We start from the raw sequence: 23,472 nt of genomic DNA on the forward strand, positions 1-23,472 counted from the left end.
GAAGCAGGTTTTGGCACCGCTGATCGACACCAAGAATAATTTTGTAGAATTTATACAGTATCACAAAACTCATGCAGTTTTCACGCCATGTGAGAAGCTTCACATGTCTACTAAAGCCACATAGCCTGGTTATTTGAGTAAGCCACACGTAACAGTTCAATGGCGTGTCTGTCTCGCGGGTAAAGGAAAGCTGGCCGTGACATGCTACTGTGCGTTGTAACAACTACGAACTGGGATCACGCACGTCTGAATACAATATGGTCTGTAGGGGAACATGTGCGCGGTAACCTCTGCTCTTAACGCCTTCACTAGCACGTATTTTAATGTCTCATTAACATTGCTGTTGCGATTTTCAAGTCATTCACTTGAAAACTTACCTCTGTATAGAATGTCTAAAAGTGCTGACTCCTAATAGGGAGGTATGTATTATATTGTCCGGTTTATTATTGAAAATATACATGTACAGGTGAGTTAACAAAGTTCCCTTACAAAATTATCATGATTCTCCTGTATAGTTATTTATTCAACGCTCCACATGTGCTGAAGTTGCTGTGTGAAAGGAGGTAATACGGGGCAGAATAATATAGAGGCCACACAGTAGAGGTTGTACATGGAGGGACGAAGTAACAAGATTCCCTGTAATATCGTGATGCCATTCTCGGGTAGCCAGTTACTCTTCCCTCTACTCCCAGATAACTTTTTATTAGCTCGACTTTTTCGCTTTGTTAAGATTATTGGAAAACCCTGTAAGATAATAAATAGACTAAGGCAATGAATTAGTCTACAAGTGTAATGATCGTAACGTTTTTCTTGTTTTACTAATATTTGGTTCAAAAATATTATGAGTAAAACCTCCATTATTGTTGTGTCAGTTACTTGTAATGCCCATAATTTAAATTTATGTTTTTTTAGCTTGTTCCATGTACAATACTGTTCACTCTTTCCACACAATACACAGCAACAATCCTCCTTTCTACCTTAACACCTTCCTTTAGGCTGAAAATACTTGAAAAGTTAATATAAAATAATTGGAAATTACTAATGAACCATTTTAAAATGAGGATTGTAAAAATCTTAAATACTTTTTTTAACTCCGAAAAATGTATGCTTACAATTTAACGTAGGAGAATAAAATGCTACGCTGTTTTTTCTTTACTTCTAGATTATAGTAATAAATGTAAATCTCTCCTTACGATTTGTTTGTGTAAAATTATTGTATTATTTACGAATGATAAATACAAAGAATCATTTCAAGAGATTAATATTTTCCTACAAAAAAGATGTAATTATTTAAGATGATTTAAAACTAACCTTGCAGTTACAGCATCGTATGTATTAAGTATAAACAGATCATTGTCCAAAAGTTAATATTTTATATTTCTGCAACTTATAAATTTTTCTACTGTTAATATTAATATTTTAGAAATATTTTGGCAACATTACCCAAAATACGACAGTTGAATTAGGGGAAAAGTAAAATGAAAAGTACATTTTGTTATTTACAGTATAATTTTTTGAAACTATTTTCTAATGTATATTTTTCGATACCATGTTTAGAGAAAGTTGAATGTTTATCATAACATCGATGGTTTGTTAGGGGAGGGGGGATTTTAAGCATTTAGTATTTTTGGGTTTATGAGGAATAATATTTTTCAAATTGAGTAACTGACAGAGGTATGATTTTTTCAAATTTGTTCCTAAGGATATTGTGCTTTCTGTATTACTGATTTTACAAAATATTATAAATTATAGTTACAGTATTTGTTTTAACATTATTAAAATTATTATTTAAATATCCTGTTGCATTAAAAACCCATACAACAGTTTATGAACCCTAGTTGGATAAGCAAAGCAAAAACCCCATTCATAAATCTATTATAGAACTTGAAAAATTTACCTTCTCGAAAAACGTAAACTTTCTGAAAACGGCCATAAAACAAAACTATGTACTCATTACTCAATACAGCCTACTTACATTGAATTAGGGAAATTAAACATTAATTTTTAATGTAACACCTTCCTTCTTTATCTTTTCTTCTCCTTTCTTCTACTTTGTCCTAACCTATAAACCTATCACAAGCTAAATGTTATGTTGTATGAAGTAAGAAAGATAGTGGCACACAAGCCACTTCACTAATTAAGTCACTTGCTTATCAATATTATACATAAATCTCGCACGAGACAAAAACTGTTTTTAAAAAAAAAACTAAAAAAATCATCTACTAATGTGAACAAGAGTCGAAAACAGAGCGACCAACTGAATAGACCAGCTGTCCAGAAAAAACAATACTGCAACAGACCCCCCTCTTAGCCAATCAGCAGTCAGCTGAGAGTTTTTAGAAAAAGTAAAAAGTAAAAATTAAAACCAATGGAGTATTAATCTAAAGTAATAGGTAGTTTTAATGTAGTAAAACATAATATATAGCTAGGACAAATACAGTCTGGAATCTACCGCTGCTACAGATTTCATTCCTCAAATCTGGAGCCATGTTCGTCTGAAAAGATTCAAAAAGCCGCCGACGAAAAAGCTCAAAGTTAACGTGTTACATCTTTTCGACATCAGAGATACATAGATCACAAGATATACTGTAATATTATACAGGTAGGTGCAGAGACATTCTCACCAGGTACACAATTGAGTGCACTACGATGTGATATACACGATCTATAAGCACGGTGGAGCAACCGAGTTTGTTACACATAAAGAAGCTATGGTGGGGAGGGTTGGTCAACTCAACATCACATGGAACATCCCCCATCCAGGGGGGATTAAAAGGGTTCGTCTGAAGTCGGTGACGAAAAACTTCAAAAGAATTTATATAAAGGAGTACATTTTTGGCTTCTTCACCAACTATTTTTGGATCTTCTTTAGAATTTATAGAGTTCTTTTTGGGGTGTGCAGAACCAACTCAGTCTTTTCAGTTGCTAGTGTTAACCCATGTTCTCGGAGCCCTAAGCTCACGCATCGCATTACAATGTTCAGCACCAACTGGGCATCTTCTGTGCTACGAGTATCAACGACTGCAGCAATGTCATCTGCATATCCCACCAGGAAAGCCTCTCGAGGTATCTGCAAACGCAACATTATATCGTAAGAAACGTTCCACAAGTCGAGGTCGGCCTAATTTTAACTTCTACGATTTGGTAATATTGGAAATTGAAAAAAATAGTTCTTTTAAGGGAAAGAAAATCTTTTAAAATTCCTATAAATCAGAGTTAATTCCGTTTTGTGATACATTTAAATTGTGAGGTTTACCTACGTGTAAATAGGTGGAATACGTAAACCAAAGTTGTACTGTCTGAGATATCATCATGCTGAATATTTAGAGATGAGTGAGTGAGGGCTTTACACGTTATATATAAAGCTAATGAACAGTTGTTATTTCTACGCATTGTATAAGAACTTTCAGGGAGTTGCGTTTGTGTTATTTGAAAATATTGTGGGAGTAAATATTTTTAGATATGAATATTATTCTCGTATGATCTTGGATTCTATCACTTAAAAATATGGGTTCGGGTTTTATAACTTTAAAATATTGATAGTTTACGATCTTGGTTCGTTGTTTTGTCAAAAAGGGGATTTTTTAAGATTATTTACTATACAATAAATTATTCACATAACGCAGTTAAAGTGGAAAGTGTTGGTTCAATTTGAATGTTTGGCTCCAGGTCACCTTCGGCTTAATGAAGCATTTGTAATCTGACGCTTTCTCTTTACTTTACTCATAAAAACTCTTGTACGTCTGAAGAGATCCAAAAAGTTCAGTGACGAGAAGTTTCAAAACGAACTCTTTGCGTTCATGTACATGACACCAGATGAGATCTCTAAAAAGCAGTGTTATTCCTGACATCCTTTTAAGCATATACTACGCTTTCATTCACAGCAATCTTAGCTACGGTATCTCCTTATGGGGTAATTCCGGATGGTGTAAAAAAGTGTTTACATTACAAAAGAGCTCCGGATCAAACCCATTGTAAACCTTTATTCATATACCTAGGAGTAATTGCATTGCCATCACTGTACGTCTTCTCAACCCTGTTGTATATTAAAAAAAATATTAATAAATTTAATAAATCAACCAGTACTCACAGATTTAACACAAGATATGAAGATAATTTAAACACGAAAAGATGTTTGTATACTAGTACACAGAATAGTTTTGAATATATGGGTATAAAAATGTATAATGTTTTACCAAAAAATGTCAAGAAATTGCCGTAGAATAAATTGAATTCAGCAGTGAAGATCTTCCTAGTCGAAAACTGTCTATACGAGGTCTGTGAGTATTTTGACGTAATTAAAACTAATTTTAATTGCAAAATGTTCTAGCCTTAGTGATCTTTGACCATTGTTATGCTGTACAGTCTTCAATACAGTATTCAACAATAAAAATCTTGAATTAAATGAAGAATGGACAGCGCCAAATTTCAGACGCTGCACTAACAGGAAGGTGGTCTTCCTACGCCACTATAACTAGGTTTATACGGTATATTACATGTAAATGTGTTGCAGAATGGACGGGACTGGCAGTGACCCTCAAGCGGGCTACTACATGGCGCTGTACGGGGTCGTGTCCTTCGTGCTGGTACTGCTGGGAGTCATGCTCATGTACGTCGCCTGCTCCAAGCGTTACCGCCTCAACTGGTTCGAGAAGAACTTGTTGGAGTCGGCCGATGTGGAGTTTAACAGAAGGTTTGCCCGTAGTTCAGTTCTTATTTAGTTTTAGATTACCGTTGTACCAATTACCAGACAATGTACTAAATTTCGAGCCATGGTGATTCTGCTCTTGGTTTTTAGCTGATAATAATCTGTTTCTAGAACCCAGCAGGGATCATTCCTGGCTGTTTTATATCTTCAAGTTGAACCTACCACAGGGTATAGCAAAAACGACGTGTCACTTAAATCTGGGAAACCTTATGGACGTCCAGGAACGGAACATTACTAACAGCAAATGTCGAGATTCTGGAGTTCAAGGGCAATTCGATAGGTCTAGTCTACTGCCGGAGTTGACTGTTGGAGTTGGTGGTGTTTGTTCCCTAACCTCAGAGGTTCTTGCTAGCCTCAACAAGGGTGTGCCACCCTCTGCCTGCTTTGACTGGTGAGGCTGGTTCAGAACTGACCTCCCCTTCTTCCGGGGAGACATGACTTTGAGATTAGTGCCCTAATTCTTCCTCGCTTATCTCGATAGGAGTCGGACCCCAACCCCTAACTTTACCCATCCAGAATATCCTGTCCCCCTTATAAGACTAATTGCAATTTATAAGCTTCTTGTCCTAAGAGAATAAAAAATCTGTTCTTAGAGTCAATTTAATCCAAGTCCAAATTGGGGAAAAACGACTTCAGTTCATCTTATACCCAATAAACCCATACATTGTTACCTTTAAAGAGTTGGTTCAGTATTAAAAAGCGTAATTACAAAATAAAAGGGAAGGAGGTTGCCTCACCACTGTCGTGTAACAGGCGTCGCTACAGTTTCAAAGTCTGTCTTATCAATCTTATCTTAATAGGTTTGTCACATGTTAAAAAGTTACTTTATTTATTTACCCGTTGCCATCATTGTTGTACGTAAGACCATAGTAAGAATACTCACTAACGTTCAGCCAAGGTACTATTATGTATTTTATAAACTAAATTATTAAATGTTTAAAATTAGTAATTCCTCACGTAATGTCTTTGTGTTTATGATGCATATCAATGCAACTAGACCTAAATAAAGAATTTCAAACTTGAGCCCCTTGACCTCTTTAGCCTTTGCTTACGCTCAGCTAATTAAGCATAAACAATACAATAATAGTGTTGCTTTCTAGTGACGTAGGCCAATAGTTGTAAAACTAGTGCATGCCCTCGGCCATTACATTTTGTTGGTGAACAGTCCACGCCGTGGTTCAGGTGGAAAGTAATCGGCTGCAATTTGCCTGGCTGAACAACTCAACAAGGGTCTCACGTTGAATTAAGCACGCACGACCACGTGGTATGGCCCTCTCTAATTAGGCTGGCCGGCTATTGTCATTAGCACAGCTGAGCTGGTGTACACAGTTATTTCTATTCTACAGTGTGTACGGACGTGTACTACGTCTAGTTACTGAATACGTGCTTTAAAACCACTTGTAAGGAAACTGTGGCCTGTTAATAGAGTTTCAATTCAATATACCTACTAATAGAGAAACTTGATGACGGCCATTGCAATATAGTATTCATATCGATACATTCTTATCTACGGAATATATTTTAAGCCTAATTTATTTTAAACACTGTTACTCACTGTGTAGGGAAAGAGCCTGATATTTCATGGCTGTATGTGTACTTCTGAAATACAACGGCTACTATATGTGTTCAAAAGGTACACAACGTTTCTGTATAGCTGCTCAATGAAAATGGTCAACTTTTGGTGGAATTCCTAATAAATTGAATGAGTAATTTTGGGTTGGGTTAGGGTGATGAGTGTAATTACAATAATACTTCAATTATAGTGATTTTAACAAATTCTTCTTCATCTCATGAAATAGAAATTTATAATTAATCTCTATTGATTCAGCAGTAACACTGTTGAAGTAAAATATCACTTGAATAGATAATTGGAACTACTTGTGAAAGCAGACAAGTTCTTTCAGTGTGAGCGCCAGATCGCTTCGCTCTTACACGGTTTCTTAGCTCTCCTTTGCCTCTAAGTAACAGGTATGAGGTAATAACTAGTTATTTTGTTTCTAATACCATTTTATAAATTATTAACATTACCTATTATTGTCAAATCTATATTAACATATTTATATTGGTAAAGAAATTTTGATATTGAAGCTTCATGCAAACTTTTGGATTATTTCAGCATGGTGTGGTCAATCATCATACAAGAGTACTGGAGTAAAGAATGTTCTATATAATAGCTACTGTTATTACGGGTAGACGAGCACTGTGTGACTCATGAAACTGAATGTACAATTTATTTTCCTCAAAAAACCATCATACTTCTACGTTTGACTATTGTACTCTCAATTTATGAGATTTTTTTGTGGAAAAATATCAACTAATCAGCAGAAAAATGTACTAATTATGGCGTCCCTAAAAATACAACCCTCTTGAATCGAGAATGAAATTCAATACCAGTTTTAACTGAATCTTGATTAATATATTTTTGAATGAATTTGAAGTTCCACATTACTAAATTATTTTAATATCTTGATTGTGTATATTTAACTTATTACTTCTAAAAAACTTTTATATTTACCGAAAGGGGTGCCATTTACTGTCATTGAGTTGTTTTTTTACAAATTTGTAATCTTTACCAGGAATAAACGCGTAAGTAGTAAGAGGCTCGTTAAATTTCAGCGCTGTTATAAAGAAACGTATAACGTGTCAGGAACTCGTTCATAGTAGTAGCTATCTGCAATTATTATAATAAAGCACTCACCAAAAACCTGTCGGCATATTATGTGTTAAGGCAGTGTGTCAAAGAGAACTTTATTGTCCCATCTTTTGATTTAGTTAAGTGTCATTAAAGAATTAATTCTTTTATGAGTCTGTATCATAAGGACATTGTCATAAGTATCAAAATTTTTTAATAGGTTCCAGCTATTATGTAAAAAGCAAGTCGAACTCCTTCTAGAAAAATGCATGATATGTAAATGAAGGCAACTTAAAAAATATACTTGAAATTCAATTAAAAGTATTGTTTGCAATGATGATACGGGATATGCAAAACAGTGCTTAACACAATTGGTTTATTTGTTCAAAATTTCATATCTTAACGTTATAAATAATGAAACGGTTTTGACATCCTACAAAAATTAACATCTTCACTAGCTCCAAAATGTTTTTACACATTGGCTTCGTTACTTTAATTTAACCTAAATATAGAATATTATAAATGTAGCGCTCAACATATTATTGACCAAAGTAGTTACAGGATTCAAATTTCAAATCAATCCTTTACTTGTTGTATCAGCGTTAGAAAATATTGAAGATAAACTGAGTACAATCATATGGCATTTTAACACCCAGTTACGCGACTCGTAGTGTCGTGTACTCCTTTCTTGTTTCGAGAAATTGTTATTATATATAAGAAATCTTATTGTATTTTATTGTTAATGGTGCAATCATTGTGAGGCTTAATAACATCTATTTCTTCTCACCTTCAATATACGTACATAATATAAATATCCTTCAAAATAAAACACTTTTTTTGAAAAAAATTCTTTTAACTAGTTCTCTAGTTGGTTGCTGTTTTAAATCTAAAGTGTTGTATTCCAAGTGGCAAAATTATTTTGATTTTCCCAAATTGTTTGTTATTCTTATTAATATATAAAAATTCCTAAGGTATACTGCTGAACTAATAAATGCATTATAAAAAATTACAAATAATTTTTGAAACTAATTAGAAAGTATGTGTTATTGTGGATCAGAGAAAGCGAAGGGAATTTGCATAAAGTTTCGATTAACCTGGATGTGACACAAATGAAACCCAGGGCAAAACGTATGAAGGAAAAATTATTTATAATTTATAAAATATAACATCTTTAACCAAACTCATTACATAAAAATTCTTCGCCACTTGCTGCACGATAGCACGACTAATCGCGTGAATTTAAACAAGCATAGTAGTCATGACAATGTTCACCAAACTTATATGTGTGTTTCAAGCAGTCAGTTCAGGCAACATCAAGCCCAACACATAAGTATGGTTGGAAAGGGTTGATTGAATGTGAAGTTCCAGTTCAGTTTTCTCTTAGTGCAGCGCCTGTAATCTGACAGTTTCACAGACTTGTGTCGTGGAGTCAGGAGTCAAGTTCGTCTGAAGAGATCCATACTTCGTTTCCTAGGTAGTCTATGTGTTTCTGATGTCAAAAAGATGTGTGTTAATTCGTGCTTCTTCGTTGCCGGCACTTTTTGAACCTTTTCAGACGAAGATGACTCCAGATTTCAGTAGAGAAGTCTGTGACAGCGTCAGATTCCAGACACTGCTCAAAGAGGAAAGCTAATTGGATCTAAAGTTATATAACACTATTAACGTGTTTTGCAAGTGGATAAAAACAGAAGTGAAGATTTTTTGAGTAATCAAAGCAACTGCAATTATTAAATTAGGCCTATTATAAATGGGGTGTCCTATATAAATATTATTATACTTTACTGTCATGTTTTTATCTGATGCTAAATACGACTTGTAATTAGTACTACTTTACTCATAATAAAGTGTGACATATGTGATTATTTTTGTGTATTTATTGTCTGAAATGTTACTTTTAATATGTTAGAAGCAAACATTTGAAACCAGCAAATTTAGTGTTTAACAATAACTTATGTAACACTAGACAAATGACCGTTCAACCTTAATCGTTAATACAGTTTTCCCTTGACTATGGAACAGATTTTACTCAGTAATACCAGAGACAGCGGGTAAATCCTGAATACATAATAAAGGATGTGGTGAGCGTTGACCCACGAGGGACACAAACCTGTACCGAAATATTAAATAGTCTGTAGAGTAATGTGTTGTGAACTACATGTAGTTTGCTAATTGTGGTTTACTTCTGTAAATTATAACTTATCGATCACATATGAAAAGGCTTGGTTGGAAAATAAATATCATTTAAATATAAACTGAAAAACTTTTAGTCTCTGCAATTTATATTGATTGTTCTTGGTCTTGTATCATTATATTTTGGTTTTATGGGATATTTACGTATATATATATATATATATATATATATATATATATATATATATATATATATAATACAAGTAAAAAGAAAGCAAAAAAAGTATAACAAAAATTAGTGAATTTCAAACTTATTTGCAATATTTGCTTCATAGTTCATATTATCATTGAATTATAAATTCAAACCGGACTTTGTTTTATAAAAACTCAAATGTTGGTATGTGTTGTTTCTTCTTTACTATTTTGCACACACTATGTATCAATGTAAATAATAAATTAACATATACAAACAAAATAATGATAATTTCAGCAAGCTAAATTCAAAAAAATATCTCTATCGTTACCTTGACCAAAAGTAGAATTGGGATTTGTTTAATTTTTGTATTTTCAATGAGATATTACATCTATAAAATATTAAAAACGCTCAGTAGAAGCAGAAAAAGGTTTAAAATAGGCAGAGTTTCAAAACTGAGGAAAATATTTGGCATGTAGATCATTGGATGAAAATAAACTAACAGTTCCAATAATATTATGATCGCTTTGACTAGGCCCTATCTGTTTGTATGTGTTTAATAAGTCATAAATAAATCGTAACTGAAGGGTTAAGGTCAAAGTTCATTTTCAATATTTAAAAGCGCACAGTTGTTTTTTTTTTATTTTAGTAATTTATTTTCGGAAAACATTGATCTGAGTCTTTTGTTCTAGATTACTAAAAGTTGTTTTACCTGGAGTGAGATAATATGGATATTTGTATCCCTACTACCTGTGATATGTTCAGTTTAGTAGTGTTTAAATAACTGCTGAATCAAACTTTGAAGTTGCAAAATTCCTCCTCCATCATTCACTACAGAATGGTCTCCCGGAAAGATTACAAAGATTATACACTTAAGTTTTTTGTTGTTGTAAAAATATACATTACATTCTTTTTTACTTTTTTTATAGGTGAAAACCTCTGTCACAATCGGAAAAAAATTTCTGTTAAATGTGAAATAAATCTACGAAAATAGCAACATCTGATTTTTATTTTGCACGGAGCAGTTGTCTGGAGCTTTGCAAAGTCTGATTCCATTATCTGCAGTTTAGCTTTTCTGCACCATACTCTGAATGAAGTTGTATGATGTTCGTAGAATAGTCAGATTATAAGGTTTAGTTTAAGACTAGAGTTGCCAAAGAACGGTATCGTACCACCTTAGTTGGGTGGCTGATAGGTACTAATGGGACTCGTGTAAAACGTCCTTAGCTTGACTATATTATTACTTTATGTGTTATGTACTTGAAATTGTACAAGAGAGACACTCGCTTTAATCCCAAGACTTGGAGCACTTGAGCACTGGAACTCATGAATATTCAGTTTAAATGTTTTAAGTAGCTCCGTACTCAGCCCTTTGAAAGTAAGGCCGACAATTATACATTTGCAGTTTAAAAAATTGTGTTCTTATTATATATACAAATATATATATTTATAAATTTTGTGTGAAGTGTTAGTTTCCATACCCCTCCGAAACGGGCTAACTAATTTGATGGAAGTTTATGTGTACACTTGGTAGGTTTGCGAATAGGTTGTTATCTGTTTTTCATCATCCTAAGTGATAAGGGAAGACCACTCAATTCTTCTTTTCTTTTTTAAACATACAGCCCTAAACCTTTAAATGGCATTATCGAAGCCGCTCGTAATTTTAAATAAGAAATTCCAAAGTGAAAGTATATTACTACTATGGTTTCCTATTATACTCACAGATGTGTCAATTCTATTTCAAAGTTTTCAATCTCCAATTATATTGGCATTTGCAATGAATATCAACAAATTTAAAGGCCAAAAATGGTCTGTTTGTGGTTTAAATTTGAGCACACCATGCTTTTTACACAATTATACGTTGCATGCTCTCGAGTGGGCAAACCATCCAGTTTGTTTCTGTTAGCTAAAGATGGGCTAACAAAAAGTATTGTACACTCCATCGTGGTAAGGGATTGATGTTGGAATTAGTAAAATTATCATAAGTATCACATATCAATATAATTATCTATACAGAATAAATTTTAATGAATGAGAAAATATGAATGTTTAGTATTTTGTTATTTTTATATTCAATTATCGTTTACAGCACCCGATGCTTCTTCCACTTATACACTAGATTCTCACATACTTTAATTAGTCTATTCATTTATTTCTACAAAAAATAATCTTTAAAAAGAATTTACAAGGTAAAACAACGTTTACCGGGTCAGCCGGTGTATATATTCACATGGATTCTCTCCACACAAAAATAAAAAACCAAATATTGGTAAACTCTTTATAAATTTTCGTACGCCTCATCATGTTTCCTCATACGTTACATTGTATAAATATTTACAAAATTGAATCATTTAAACTAACTAGAAATAAAATAGAAAAAAGAACTGTCATTGAATAATAAACAGTGAAAAAATACCTCGCAGTATTTGCTAAATTGTAATTGTTTAATAAACAATATATTGTCCAAACCTCTAACCTTCTTCGTATCTGTATTACAGGTCGCCTTTATAATATTGTTCATAGAGATGACAAGCCCCTCGCAAGAACATTCAGGGGAACATAACCAGGACAAAATTAATTGAAAATTGATGTACATTAAAAGGCATCAATAATGTCGCATTGCATATTGATGAAAATATAAATGGATTGAATTTGAGAGGGAGTGAGACTGCTCATCAACATATATAAAATATATTATATTATCGTTATACGGTTTTTAATATATCGTACAAAAATAATACTTTTTAAATTTTCACTAGAATTGTATACAAAGCTTGATGGTTGCTTGTACGTGAAATCAAAACCATTTTAATTTTAGAAACGGATTGCTAAGTAATCATATACGTAAAATATAATATAAATAAATAAAAAGGGAGTAAGAAATAAAAAAACCGTGTTTAAGTAGATTAGGTTTTATATCGTACACTCGCCTCTGGTGTTCTAAAGTGTAACTGAAGCCTGCTAGTCCAGTAGCCTTGGCCAAATTTACATTGTATTAGCAACTGGCTACACGTAATGTAGCCTATGGTGAACAGGCTTGATTAAATGTGAATGTTGAGTTTAGCTACAGCTCGTCTTCCTCCAGTGCAGCGTCTGGAATCTAACGGAATGTTTACCTCTATTGAAGTACATGATGTCTTCACATGAACATTAAAGGAGGATTAAGGAAGCTGCTTTAACAGGCAGATGAACTGGAGCTTTACTCAACGTTCACAATAAATCTGGGCGGTTGTCTTTCTTACATCATTAATCGAAGCTCGATAGCTACCAAATTTCCAAATCTCCAAGAAACTGATGGGGGATATATTAGAAAAGTACATTCTAAAAGTCGTTTTCTGAAAGAACTCAATTATTTCAAGAAAAGTAAAAAGAATTTTAACAGATAATTCAACCATAGATTTACAACTATAGATAAAGAATTCTAATGTATGCGCAGTTTGTATGGAACAATCCATCAGATGCTATATTGAAAGTAATCTCAGAGAGATTTAAAATATATTTTGTGTTTACAGTAGTCAAGAAGCGTTGGTCGCTGGGTCCGTTGAGGCCATGGCGTCTCAGGAGAGCGGCAGCAGGAGATCTCTGAATCGTTCTCCCAGCCAGGACAAGTTCTGGGTACCTCCTAATCTAAAGAGACAGTCCAGCGTGTGTCAAAGCGAGGCCTCGTCAAATGGTAACACTCACCTTCCGTTATCTGTCACATAGCTTCTCTAACCAAATTGAAAACGATTATTTTGAGAAATGTCGTTTTTGGCTAAAGCAAAAACTGCTGAAGATATGGATATGAGCAATTACACTTTATGTACGAGTTATAAATAAAGGCAATGGCATGTGTTTCGTGACATGTGATATAAAAAGTGACTGGTGTTAATTTCTGTTTTATGTATAAGAAACTTACCATTACCCCGAGTTATATTTCATATACAGAATTTTCAAAATTAATATCCCCATCTTAAGCTTTTTTTCATGGATATTAAGACGGATAAAATTATGAATTTAAACACCTAAAAGTCGTCATCGAATTACCAATACATTTTCTTCTTTTATGAAGAAAGAGAAGATATCTTAGCTTTAGTTATCAAATATCAAAGCTGGAGACAAGGAGAGCCACATGTTAATGGTGGTAATTAAGTACGAGATTACTGTACATGTTTGAAAATAAATCAAAATATAAATATTTTATTCAACGGTACGGTTGATGAGTTTTGATTCTAAAAAACATTCCCTTATTTGTTTCGAGAACACTTACCACTAACAAAAACCTCGTCTTGAGTTTTTGATATTCTACAACAAAATCGTAAACGCTCACTTTAACCAAAGATACTACAACAACTGCTGTAGTATCTAATTTTTCTTTAAGTGTTGCACATTTACGAACTTTAAGGACTAATTTTAAAACTTACTTATCATTAATTCTGAAAATTATAAAAATTATTGGTGAATGCAAGGATATAATTGGATGGACTGCTAACCAAACTACACGATTGTATTCTACGATTAATTGTGGTTTAGTTCCTATCAAACATCAAATAATTATATTATACTTTATGATGCAGTATTAAAATTGAGATTCATTTACTTGTTTTCAGACACTTACACCAACAGATTTAGAGTTAGAAGTTGAAATCCAAAAACTGTGTTGACTTAATTAAAGTGTTAAAATTCTTCTCCAATTCCTAATAAATGTTCACAGAAGATTCTCCGCCCGGATCTCCAAGATCGCCAACACCCTCTCAGTTCTCACAGGGCCAAGCGGAACCCTTAGTCCGCAACGATAAACAGGTGGTACTAACTACTACGAGACCAAGAGTATCCAGCATGCACACGAAGCTGGACCACACCAAGATAGACACCACACTCTATCAGGTCAGTTGGTACACCTGGTGGTTGTGAGTAAAGGTATATTGACAACGAGACTCATATCATCTTCTGATGTGGCGCACACAAAAATCTTCTCTGTGGGGGGAAGGGATGTCCGGAACACCGGAGAGTCGGGAGCATAGAAACCCCCCGATATCAATAGTGGGGTTTGGTGGCCCTCCCCCGAGAAAAGTTTGAAATGTTGGGTTCTAGAATCGTTATTTTATAGTTCTTATGAACTAATAAAGAGAGTGCAAAGATCAGGTCAGAGTGTTTCAAGTTTACAGTAAAACCAATCTACTATCAATCATCAGGCAGTTTATACAGTGATAATTAAAATATTCTGAAACAAATACAGTTTATATGAAGTATATTTAACTAAAACGAAATTGATTTACAACAATAACAAAATATTGCTCAAAATAGTTACGTTTAAATCATAAATCAAGACCACCTTAAGGACCTTGATGTCTACTCTCGGACCAAATAATATAGATATCCGAGTTCGAAAGTTGACCACAAGATACCTAATAGGCTACAATAACGGGAGTTGACTAATGATTTTTAAAATTAAGTTCGTTCATTTCTATGTTTCTAAATCTGTTCTCTAAAAGTAACTTTCAGTTTTTATATCGCTAACAACGAAAATATATCAGCTTTGGTGCTTTTAAACGACACAGCAAATTTGAACATTCATAATTCGGAAGCTTCTGATCCGATTAAAACCAAATTTTTATACAAGTGTACTGTAATTGAATACCTAATTTTTAATTTATGACAGCATGAAAATAAAATTTTTATTAAATGACCATCTTTTCTTTTATTATTGACCAGGTGGCTCACAACATTCGTCACTGGTCACTTTATGGAGCTAAGAGTCATTATCTTGATTGTGCAATGTTGTAAACCACTTTTTAAAACGTTTAATTTTTAACACATATTACATATGGCAGGTTTTGTTAATTTACCAGTCACTGCTCGTTTTAACGCTCAAATCGCCAGACTGCGCCAAGGGCGGTGTTGCCTCGTGGTGACGACGGATGATAACAAACTAACGCAGAACAGAACTTCTCTGAGCTCTGGAAGTTCAGTCACTACTGTGACAAATGATCACGTAGGGACTACTATAACAGATACTTTGTACAGGATACTAGTTTGTCCTGAGAGTAACTATTTAAGTATTGATCCGCGGCTTCACCGCAATTCTCAAAATCTAAGGGCTTATCCTTCTTAATGTAAGCGTTTATGATGCAATAATGTAGAGCTGTATCATGTTTTTCAAGCGATTCAAAAGCTAATTAATGTTCTATTTTATACAATGTTCTACTAGTTCTATTTTATGTTTTTTTATGAAAAAAGTATATTTATATAAGTCGTGAAGACCTGATAAAACCGTTGTAAATTCAATTGCCACTACGGTATTTTCAGTATACACTTGAAAAACAAGTCTTGTTTCCCGAGTAAGAAAGTATATATAAAAAAACCAACTTCGACTAAGAAGCATCTACTTTCGGCTCCTTTAATTTTTTTCTGTCTAAGGTATTTCAAGTGCCATAGTTATAGATAGCATTTTTGTCCCAATTAATGTATACCGTACTAGTGAAAGTGAGGTACAAGTTACCTCAAACCGAAAGTGTCCGGTACAGATTACTTACTGCTAAAGGTAATTTTGCGATACAGATACTTTACACGTTTAATGCCGTTCCTGGTACAAAGTCATCAGACTCGTTTAGCAGAAACAGTAGTTCGGACATGTAACTGTTGCATTTTAGGAGTACTTTGTTACGTGTGTTTCTAAATCAATGCGAGTACCTTTTGTGCTCGGTTACTGAAAGTATCGAGTATATGTAGAAACCACAAAATATAATAAGAACTGACCTCACTTTCGTAGTTGCTGCGTGACGGTAAAATTCATATATTTAGTGTGTTGAACGAAATTGAGTTATACATGTGTAGTGCCCCGTATTTCGCAAATGAAAAAAAAATACTTTGAATTGTAAAAAAATTATATAAAAATCTATATGTTTTATTATTACTGATTTAAAAGAAGTTCCAATATAATGGTTTTTTTATTTATGCAAAAAAGGTCATCGGGTAATCGATTATTTCGAAATAAAATGTTCTTGGAGAGGGGACCGGTCACGTACGTCCTCCCGCGTCAGTACGCCCCTGTGTGGTGTGTGCATTTTATGGTGTAGTTTACTTCCTTGTGTGATTTTAAATTATCATATAACATTCAGAGATGAATACAAATTTGTTTCGGAGAAGATTTAAAGCTCAGATAAAGTCTAAGAGTCTCCGGAAACAGAAGGGTTTCTATTTGCATCAGTTAAACATTACTGCTATTCCATCCATATTGATGTTATACATTTCATCCATATCACAGTTGGATTTCGAGACATTATTAGGTTACAATAATTTGAATACGTATATTGTGATATGTGAATCGTACGGTATGAATATGGACGAGGTCTCGCCATTCATTCTACACACATTTTTAATATATGAAAACTAGAAAGGTTTTGTATCCACTATAACATATATTCGTATTAACAGCCGGGACATCCTATGGAAACATTTTTTCCAATTATTCATTATAATTTTAATTATTGGCTGAGCGTTAGCGTTACGATCGAGAACACGTTTGAAAATTATTAGTTTGTAACACCGCACACGTAAGTCGAGGAGATGGAAAAGATTATATTCTTTCAGTTTACCCAGTGACGTTACTAGTACATTGTTTCTGAGAGGGCACTTCACATTGGGGGGTTTGGAATAAATCTGATTAAAGCTAAGTTTTAATAAATTAAATAATCCTAATTCAAAATAAAAACTTTAACTGCTTCGTTTCAATCACTTTGGATTACTGTTATAAGATATTTTTTTGGGGGATGCTATCCCAATCCTCCCACTGTAGCCCCATAGTTTACGCCACTGTGTCTATCCGTTTGTATATAAATAAATATATAAATGGAGCTTCATGGAACATTGTAAGTTTATATATTAGTTCATTTTCGAGACATGTTGAAAATAGACAGACAGATAGACACAGTGGCGTAACTATGAGGCTACAGTGGGAGGATTGGGATAGCATCCCCCAAAAAAATATCTTATAACAGTAATCCAACGTGATTGTATTTTGAACATTGATATGAAATTTTAAATGAAAGAAATTAAATGTATTATGCTTGAAACTTCATTTATACATAGAGAAGAATTACAATATAATACAATAATATGAGATTTTAACACGTGACATATTCATCCATGTTGCCTAACTTCCTCAACAACTCAACACATACCTCATCATCAACTTTTTGTTACTTAAACACTGCTATAAGATTCAATTTAATAAATAAATACGTAAATGTATCACCTAGCACGAAATCTCAAGAAATGATGCTGCCTGCCCAACCATATAATTTGGCTGAGGGGTATTGAAGCATATCACTCAGTACACGAATACAATTTCTCTTTTGTGTGCAACAAGATGTAAAGATTTCTTGTATGTATACTTGCCTGTCTGTCTATGTATCCACTGGACTTATAGAGAATTAAATGAGCCTATACGCTTAAAACTTTGGATCTTACCTTAGCGAAGCCTGTTACGCGACACAATGTATGGTGCACTCTTATCTTGTAGTGATTCTTTGAAATTAAAAATCAAGAATGATCATTTTTTATGTGGGAATTTTTGACGTGATAACGTCTTAAATTAGGTTGCGGCTCGGAGTCACTCATGAAAAAGTGTAACGCCCGGTAACGTTACGATGCCCGTCCAGTGGGTCCGCCGCACGGGATCCGCACGGGATAAAGCAGATAACTGTGGGTCCGCCGCACGGGATAAAGCAGATAACTATGTTTATTCGTGAAAATGTGGAGTGCTTAGATTCGTCATTTACAACAACTACAACAATAAAGGTAAATAATTGTACACTGATATTTCATTATCGTAAACTATGATTGATTGATTAATTGTTAGATTGACACAAAAGTTGAGAAACTGAGTTTATAGGTTATGTCATACTATTGACAAATGTTGATAGTGTTAAGTAAATTATTAGTTTAAATCACTCTGCAATCAATCGTAATTCAGTCGATTGAGAAGAAACAGCGCGTATTGCTAGTCAAACATTTAAAATAACAAATTATAACCTCTAACATGTCATAACAGTGCGACCAAACAAACGAACTAAACCGACCAATCACCACGCGCGAAGTTAGAATTTAACTGTGTTTAGCAAGAATTTCAAATTCCAATTTTAGTAAATGTTTTATTCAACTTTACCATTTACAATAACAAATTTTAATTAATTTCAAATTATGTACAATGTTTTAGTAAACAAAATATATTTCTATAGTTAAAATTTGTGCAATTCTTATTTTCATTCAATTCCTTGTTCCTATTGTGCAATTTAATAATATTCATATCAATAAAATTCTACCGAGAAAAAGACGTTGTCACGTAAAATCTTCGCCCGTAAAACCGACTTTACAGGCAACCATAATTTTTTATACTGAACATTCTTTTTATTGAATATGTATACGATCGAGAACACGTTTGAAAATTATTAGTTTGTAACATCGCACATTCTTGTGATATTTCCAACTGTAAAAGAACAGTTTTTGGTGGTAAACAGATAATACCTACTTTTCTGCCATAACTAAAGCAAGATGGGGTAAAACTGTCAATGTATTCAATGTTTTTAGTGTATAAATTTGTTTAAGAGCTTGCGTCGACGCGTACGTCGTTTCAATCAACTAGTGGGCGTGTAATACCGTGAACGGACGGAAAATCAATTCACGGTGTTCAATACATAATGAGGTACAGCGACCGTGCATTATTGTGTTGACGGAGTAGCCAACCCAATTTCCAGATCCCAATCAAGCTTTTTAAAGTCACAACTTAATTGCTTTCTCCCGTGAAGGAAAGCCTACATCACGTAATAAATAGCACAAAGGAAACCTTTCAACGAAAAAAGAGTTGACTTACTTTCTTCGTTAGCTTTTTTCTGAAAAAAGTAATGAGAATGTGGAAAGGGCTTACAACTTATAATTCTTTTAATTAGAAACAACCCTCACCTTAAATAATTTTTAAGGAAGACTCGGTTACTAATTTAAAATTGATCCCCCATCTTGAACCTGGAGGCTCAAGCGACGAACAAATAACGAAGAGGAATAATTCTGTGAGTTATCAAATTACTGGCCTCTTTGTGAAATCAATAATAACAGAATATAGCATTTAAAATAAAATTTTCTTTCACTATAGTTTTGTTATTTGTTATAATTCAATAGAACTTTGCTTACAATTATAATAACACACTATTATATACATATATATATATATATATATATATATATATATATTCCTAAAATTAAAAACACAAAAGAAAAAATGAGGAGCGTTGTTTACTCAAAAGATATCGTGGTTTTCCATTTTTTCTCGCGATTTATTATGAAAACCACTGGTCTTAAACATATCTATAGGCCTCATATGGGGATAACGTAAAAAATTATCATTAAAAGCTTCGTGGTTATTAGCGCATTTCCACGGATTGGCTGCAAGGATTTCTTAGCGAGCACCTGTAAAGAGGTAAGACAAACATATACCAAATTCCAAGTAAAACCTTTTTGTGGTTTCGGATATTCGTGACGAGTCAGTCAGTATGTGATTACATATATTACAAACAGTAAATTTCCATTATTTACTGCGTACAGTTTTTAATTAAAACAGTCCAAACCGGAATTAATTTGTATAACCTGTATTGGCAGGCCGATCTTTTATCAGTTTGATAAATATAAAGGATACAGCTCCAACCAATTACAATTACAAATGAACAAGGATTACCTCTAACGGAACATCGATATAATTGAATTAATTCATCAACATTACAATCAAATTAATTAATACGTATAACATAAAAATACCAATGAGTGATATTACACTGAAATAACCCTAGTCTTTTGTTTTATTACACGTTACAACATTAAATTACCAGAGTTTAATTATTAATTTAGTGCTAAATATTATTTAATTGATTCGTTGAATAAATGACATACACAACACAACTTTTCTAACGAACAAAAAAGTATTTAGTACGACAGAAAAACATGATGTCATGTTTGTAATACAATTCTATGGTGTTTTTAATATTTCAAACTAAGTAATTGTAGCTTATATAAAGACATTAAAGTTTTTGTCACAAGAAGAAAAACAAAAATTACACGCCAGTTTTCATTTTCCTAATTTAAAATGTATATATTTTCATTATAAATGTACACGATCTTCAAAACCCATATTCTCTCAACACTAGAACTTCTGACTCCTTGTCTATGCTCAGTTTTTTTCTGTTATCCCTGGTATCAATTTTTTCTAGTCTCTTCTAAATTTATGTATCTCTTCACTATTATTATAGAACTATCATGTACCAATTTTCCTTCTTTTTTATATTTCACTCAAAATATGTAGTACTTAAGTCATCAAAGCGAGCTCTCTTTATTAATATTGTTATAGTCTCTTCTACATTTATGTATCTGTTCACTGTTATTACAGAACACTCATGTACCAATTCATTCTTTCTTAATTTTTTAATTCTAAATATGAAGTACTTAATTCATCAAAGCGAGCTCTCTTTATTAATATTGTTCTAGTCTCTTCTACATTGATATATCTCTTCACTATTATTATAGAACTATCATGTACCAATTTTCCTTCTTTTTTTATATTTCACTCAAAGTAGTACTTAAGTCATCAAAGCGAGATCTCTTTATTAATACTATTATAGTCTCTTCTACATTTATGTATCTGTTCACTGTTATTACAGAACACTCATGTACCAATTCCTTCTTTCTTAATTTTTAACTCTAAATATGAAGTACTTAATTCATCAAAGCGAGCTCTCTTTATTAATATTGTTCTAGTCTCTTCTACATTTATATATCTGTTCACTATTATTATAGAACACTCATGTACAAATTCCCTCTCTTTCTTTATTTTGAACTCAAAATATGCAATACTTACTTCATCAAAGCGAGCTCTCTTTATTAATACTGTTCTAGTCTCTTCTACATTTATATATCTGTTCACTTTTATTATAGAAACTATCATGTACCAATTTTCCTTCTTTTTTTATATTTCATTCAAAATATGTAGTACTTAATTCATTAAAGAGAGCTCTCTTCATTAATACTGTTCTAGTCCATTCTGCATTTATATATCTGTTCACTGTTATTACAGAACATTCATGTACCAATTCCTTCTTTCTTAATTTTTAATTCTAAATATGAAGTACTTAACTCATCAAAGCGAGCTCTCTTTATTAATATTGTTCTAATCTCTTCTACATTTATATATCTGTTCACTATTAGTATAGAACACTCATGTACCAATTCCCTCTTTCTTTCTTTATTTTGAACTCAAAATATGCAGTACTTACTTCATCAAAGCGAGCTCTCTTTATTAATATTGTTCTAGTCTCTTCTACATTTATATATCTGTTCACTATTATTATAGAACTATCATGTACCAATTTTCCTTCTTTTTTTATATTTCATTCAAAATATGTAGTACTTAATTCATTAAAGAGAGCTCTCTTCATTAATACTGTTCTAGTCCATTCTGCATTCATATATCTGTTCACATTTATACATCAAAACATCTAATTTGTACATATAATACTGTTATAATACCATCTTCATTTAACAGTTTTCTCGTTTGCCAGTATCTTGCCTAATTATCATCACGAATTTAGTTATCAATACTGATATCAGTCCTTTGTTATTAATACAATACCGGTTTGGTACTGATTTGATTTATATTAGTAGTTATAAATAGTATCTTCTTGTTTGTGTATGCTATCATAATTGATCGGTGTTAAATTCGTTTTTGAGTCTATTTATAATTTTATATGCACGATTCTATAACCTTCTCCACATTTTGTGCTAATATTAGCACAATGTCCTTTTTTATTTATTAGAAAACTATTGTAATTACAAGATTAAAGATTCTGCAAGGAATGAATTCAGACTGTGAAATAACTGCACAGAGCAAAAATATGTTTCAGTTTGAAAGTATAAATTATATAAAAACTGAATAGGGAGGATAAAAACTTTTATTCGCTAACTACGAGCATTTCTTTGGTGGTTCTCGACAAGTGGATTCGAGATGTAAAAATAGCAAATTAATTGGTCTTGCAGTAAATGCAACAGAGAACTCCGGCCTAATGTTTGGTTGTAAGTAGTGGTAGGCTAAGGGTTACATTACAAGAGAGAGAGTAAGAGAGCCCTACAGGAACCAGAAACACTTACCACTACTTCAACCCCCACCCTCCACCCCCTCGCCCCTTCAGCCCTTACATTCAACCAACAAGTCTTATTTCTGCCCCAACCAAAACCGCACTATTGCCTAGTAAAAACAGACTTCCATAAGTTATTAATCATTTTTTGAAACCTGAAATTAAAATTCAATTTTTACAATGGACTTTTATAAAAGTATTAGATGAGAATTAATGTTCAACTTAGTTCCAATTTATCCAGTTCTAACAGAATTCCTTATGTACACAATTCCTTATGTACATTCTACTCAACAGTGCTTATATAGGACGATTGTTTAATATATCCTTTCTTCCACAATTCTTCAGGTATCGACTTACGCTGATCATTTTTGAGTTGCAAATATATAGTTTTGAATACGCACATATTTTCGACCGCCATATTGAAAGTATTACATTAAAATTATATTTCAGTTTTTCAAAGATATTCTATCACAATCCTTAATTAATAAGAACCCAATTTCTTCTAAGCACGTCAAGCTAAAGCCGTGGGTTACCGCTGGACAAATTAAATCAATCAGAGATAGAATGAGTAGGCAGCTCAAAGGCCAAGCCTTTTAATACAATGTTTAAAACCAGTTTCAAGCACTATAGAAATCTTTTAAATAAAACTATTAAA

At 32.9% G+C, this 23,472-nt stretch overlaps 1 protein-coding gene across 1 annotated transcript in view; it reads left to right on the plus strand.

The window, feature by feature from the left end:
* The window catches only part of LOC124364644 (synaptotagmin-5), a 112,120-nt gene that overhangs the window by 66,103 nt on the left and 22,545 nt on the right, over nt 1-23,472 (plus strand). The window contains exons 2-4 of the mRNA XM_046820273.1: nt 4,514-4,693; nt 13,176-13,336; nt 14,357-14,529. Coding sequence (XP_046676229.1) covers nt 4,514-4,693; nt 13,176-13,336; nt 14,357-14,529 — 514 coding nt within the window. The remainder of the gene's footprint in view (nt 1-4,513; nt 4,694-13,175; nt 13,337-14,356; nt 14,530-23,472) is intronic.

The sequence above is a fragment of the Homalodisca vitripennis genome, chromosome 6 (genome assembly GCF_021130785.1).
Source record: "Homalodisca vitripennis isolate AUS2020 chromosome 6, UT_GWSS_2.1, whole genome shotgun sequence".
NCBI lineage: Eukaryota > Metazoa > Arthropoda > Insecta > Hemiptera > Cicadellidae > Homalodisca > Homalodisca vitripennis.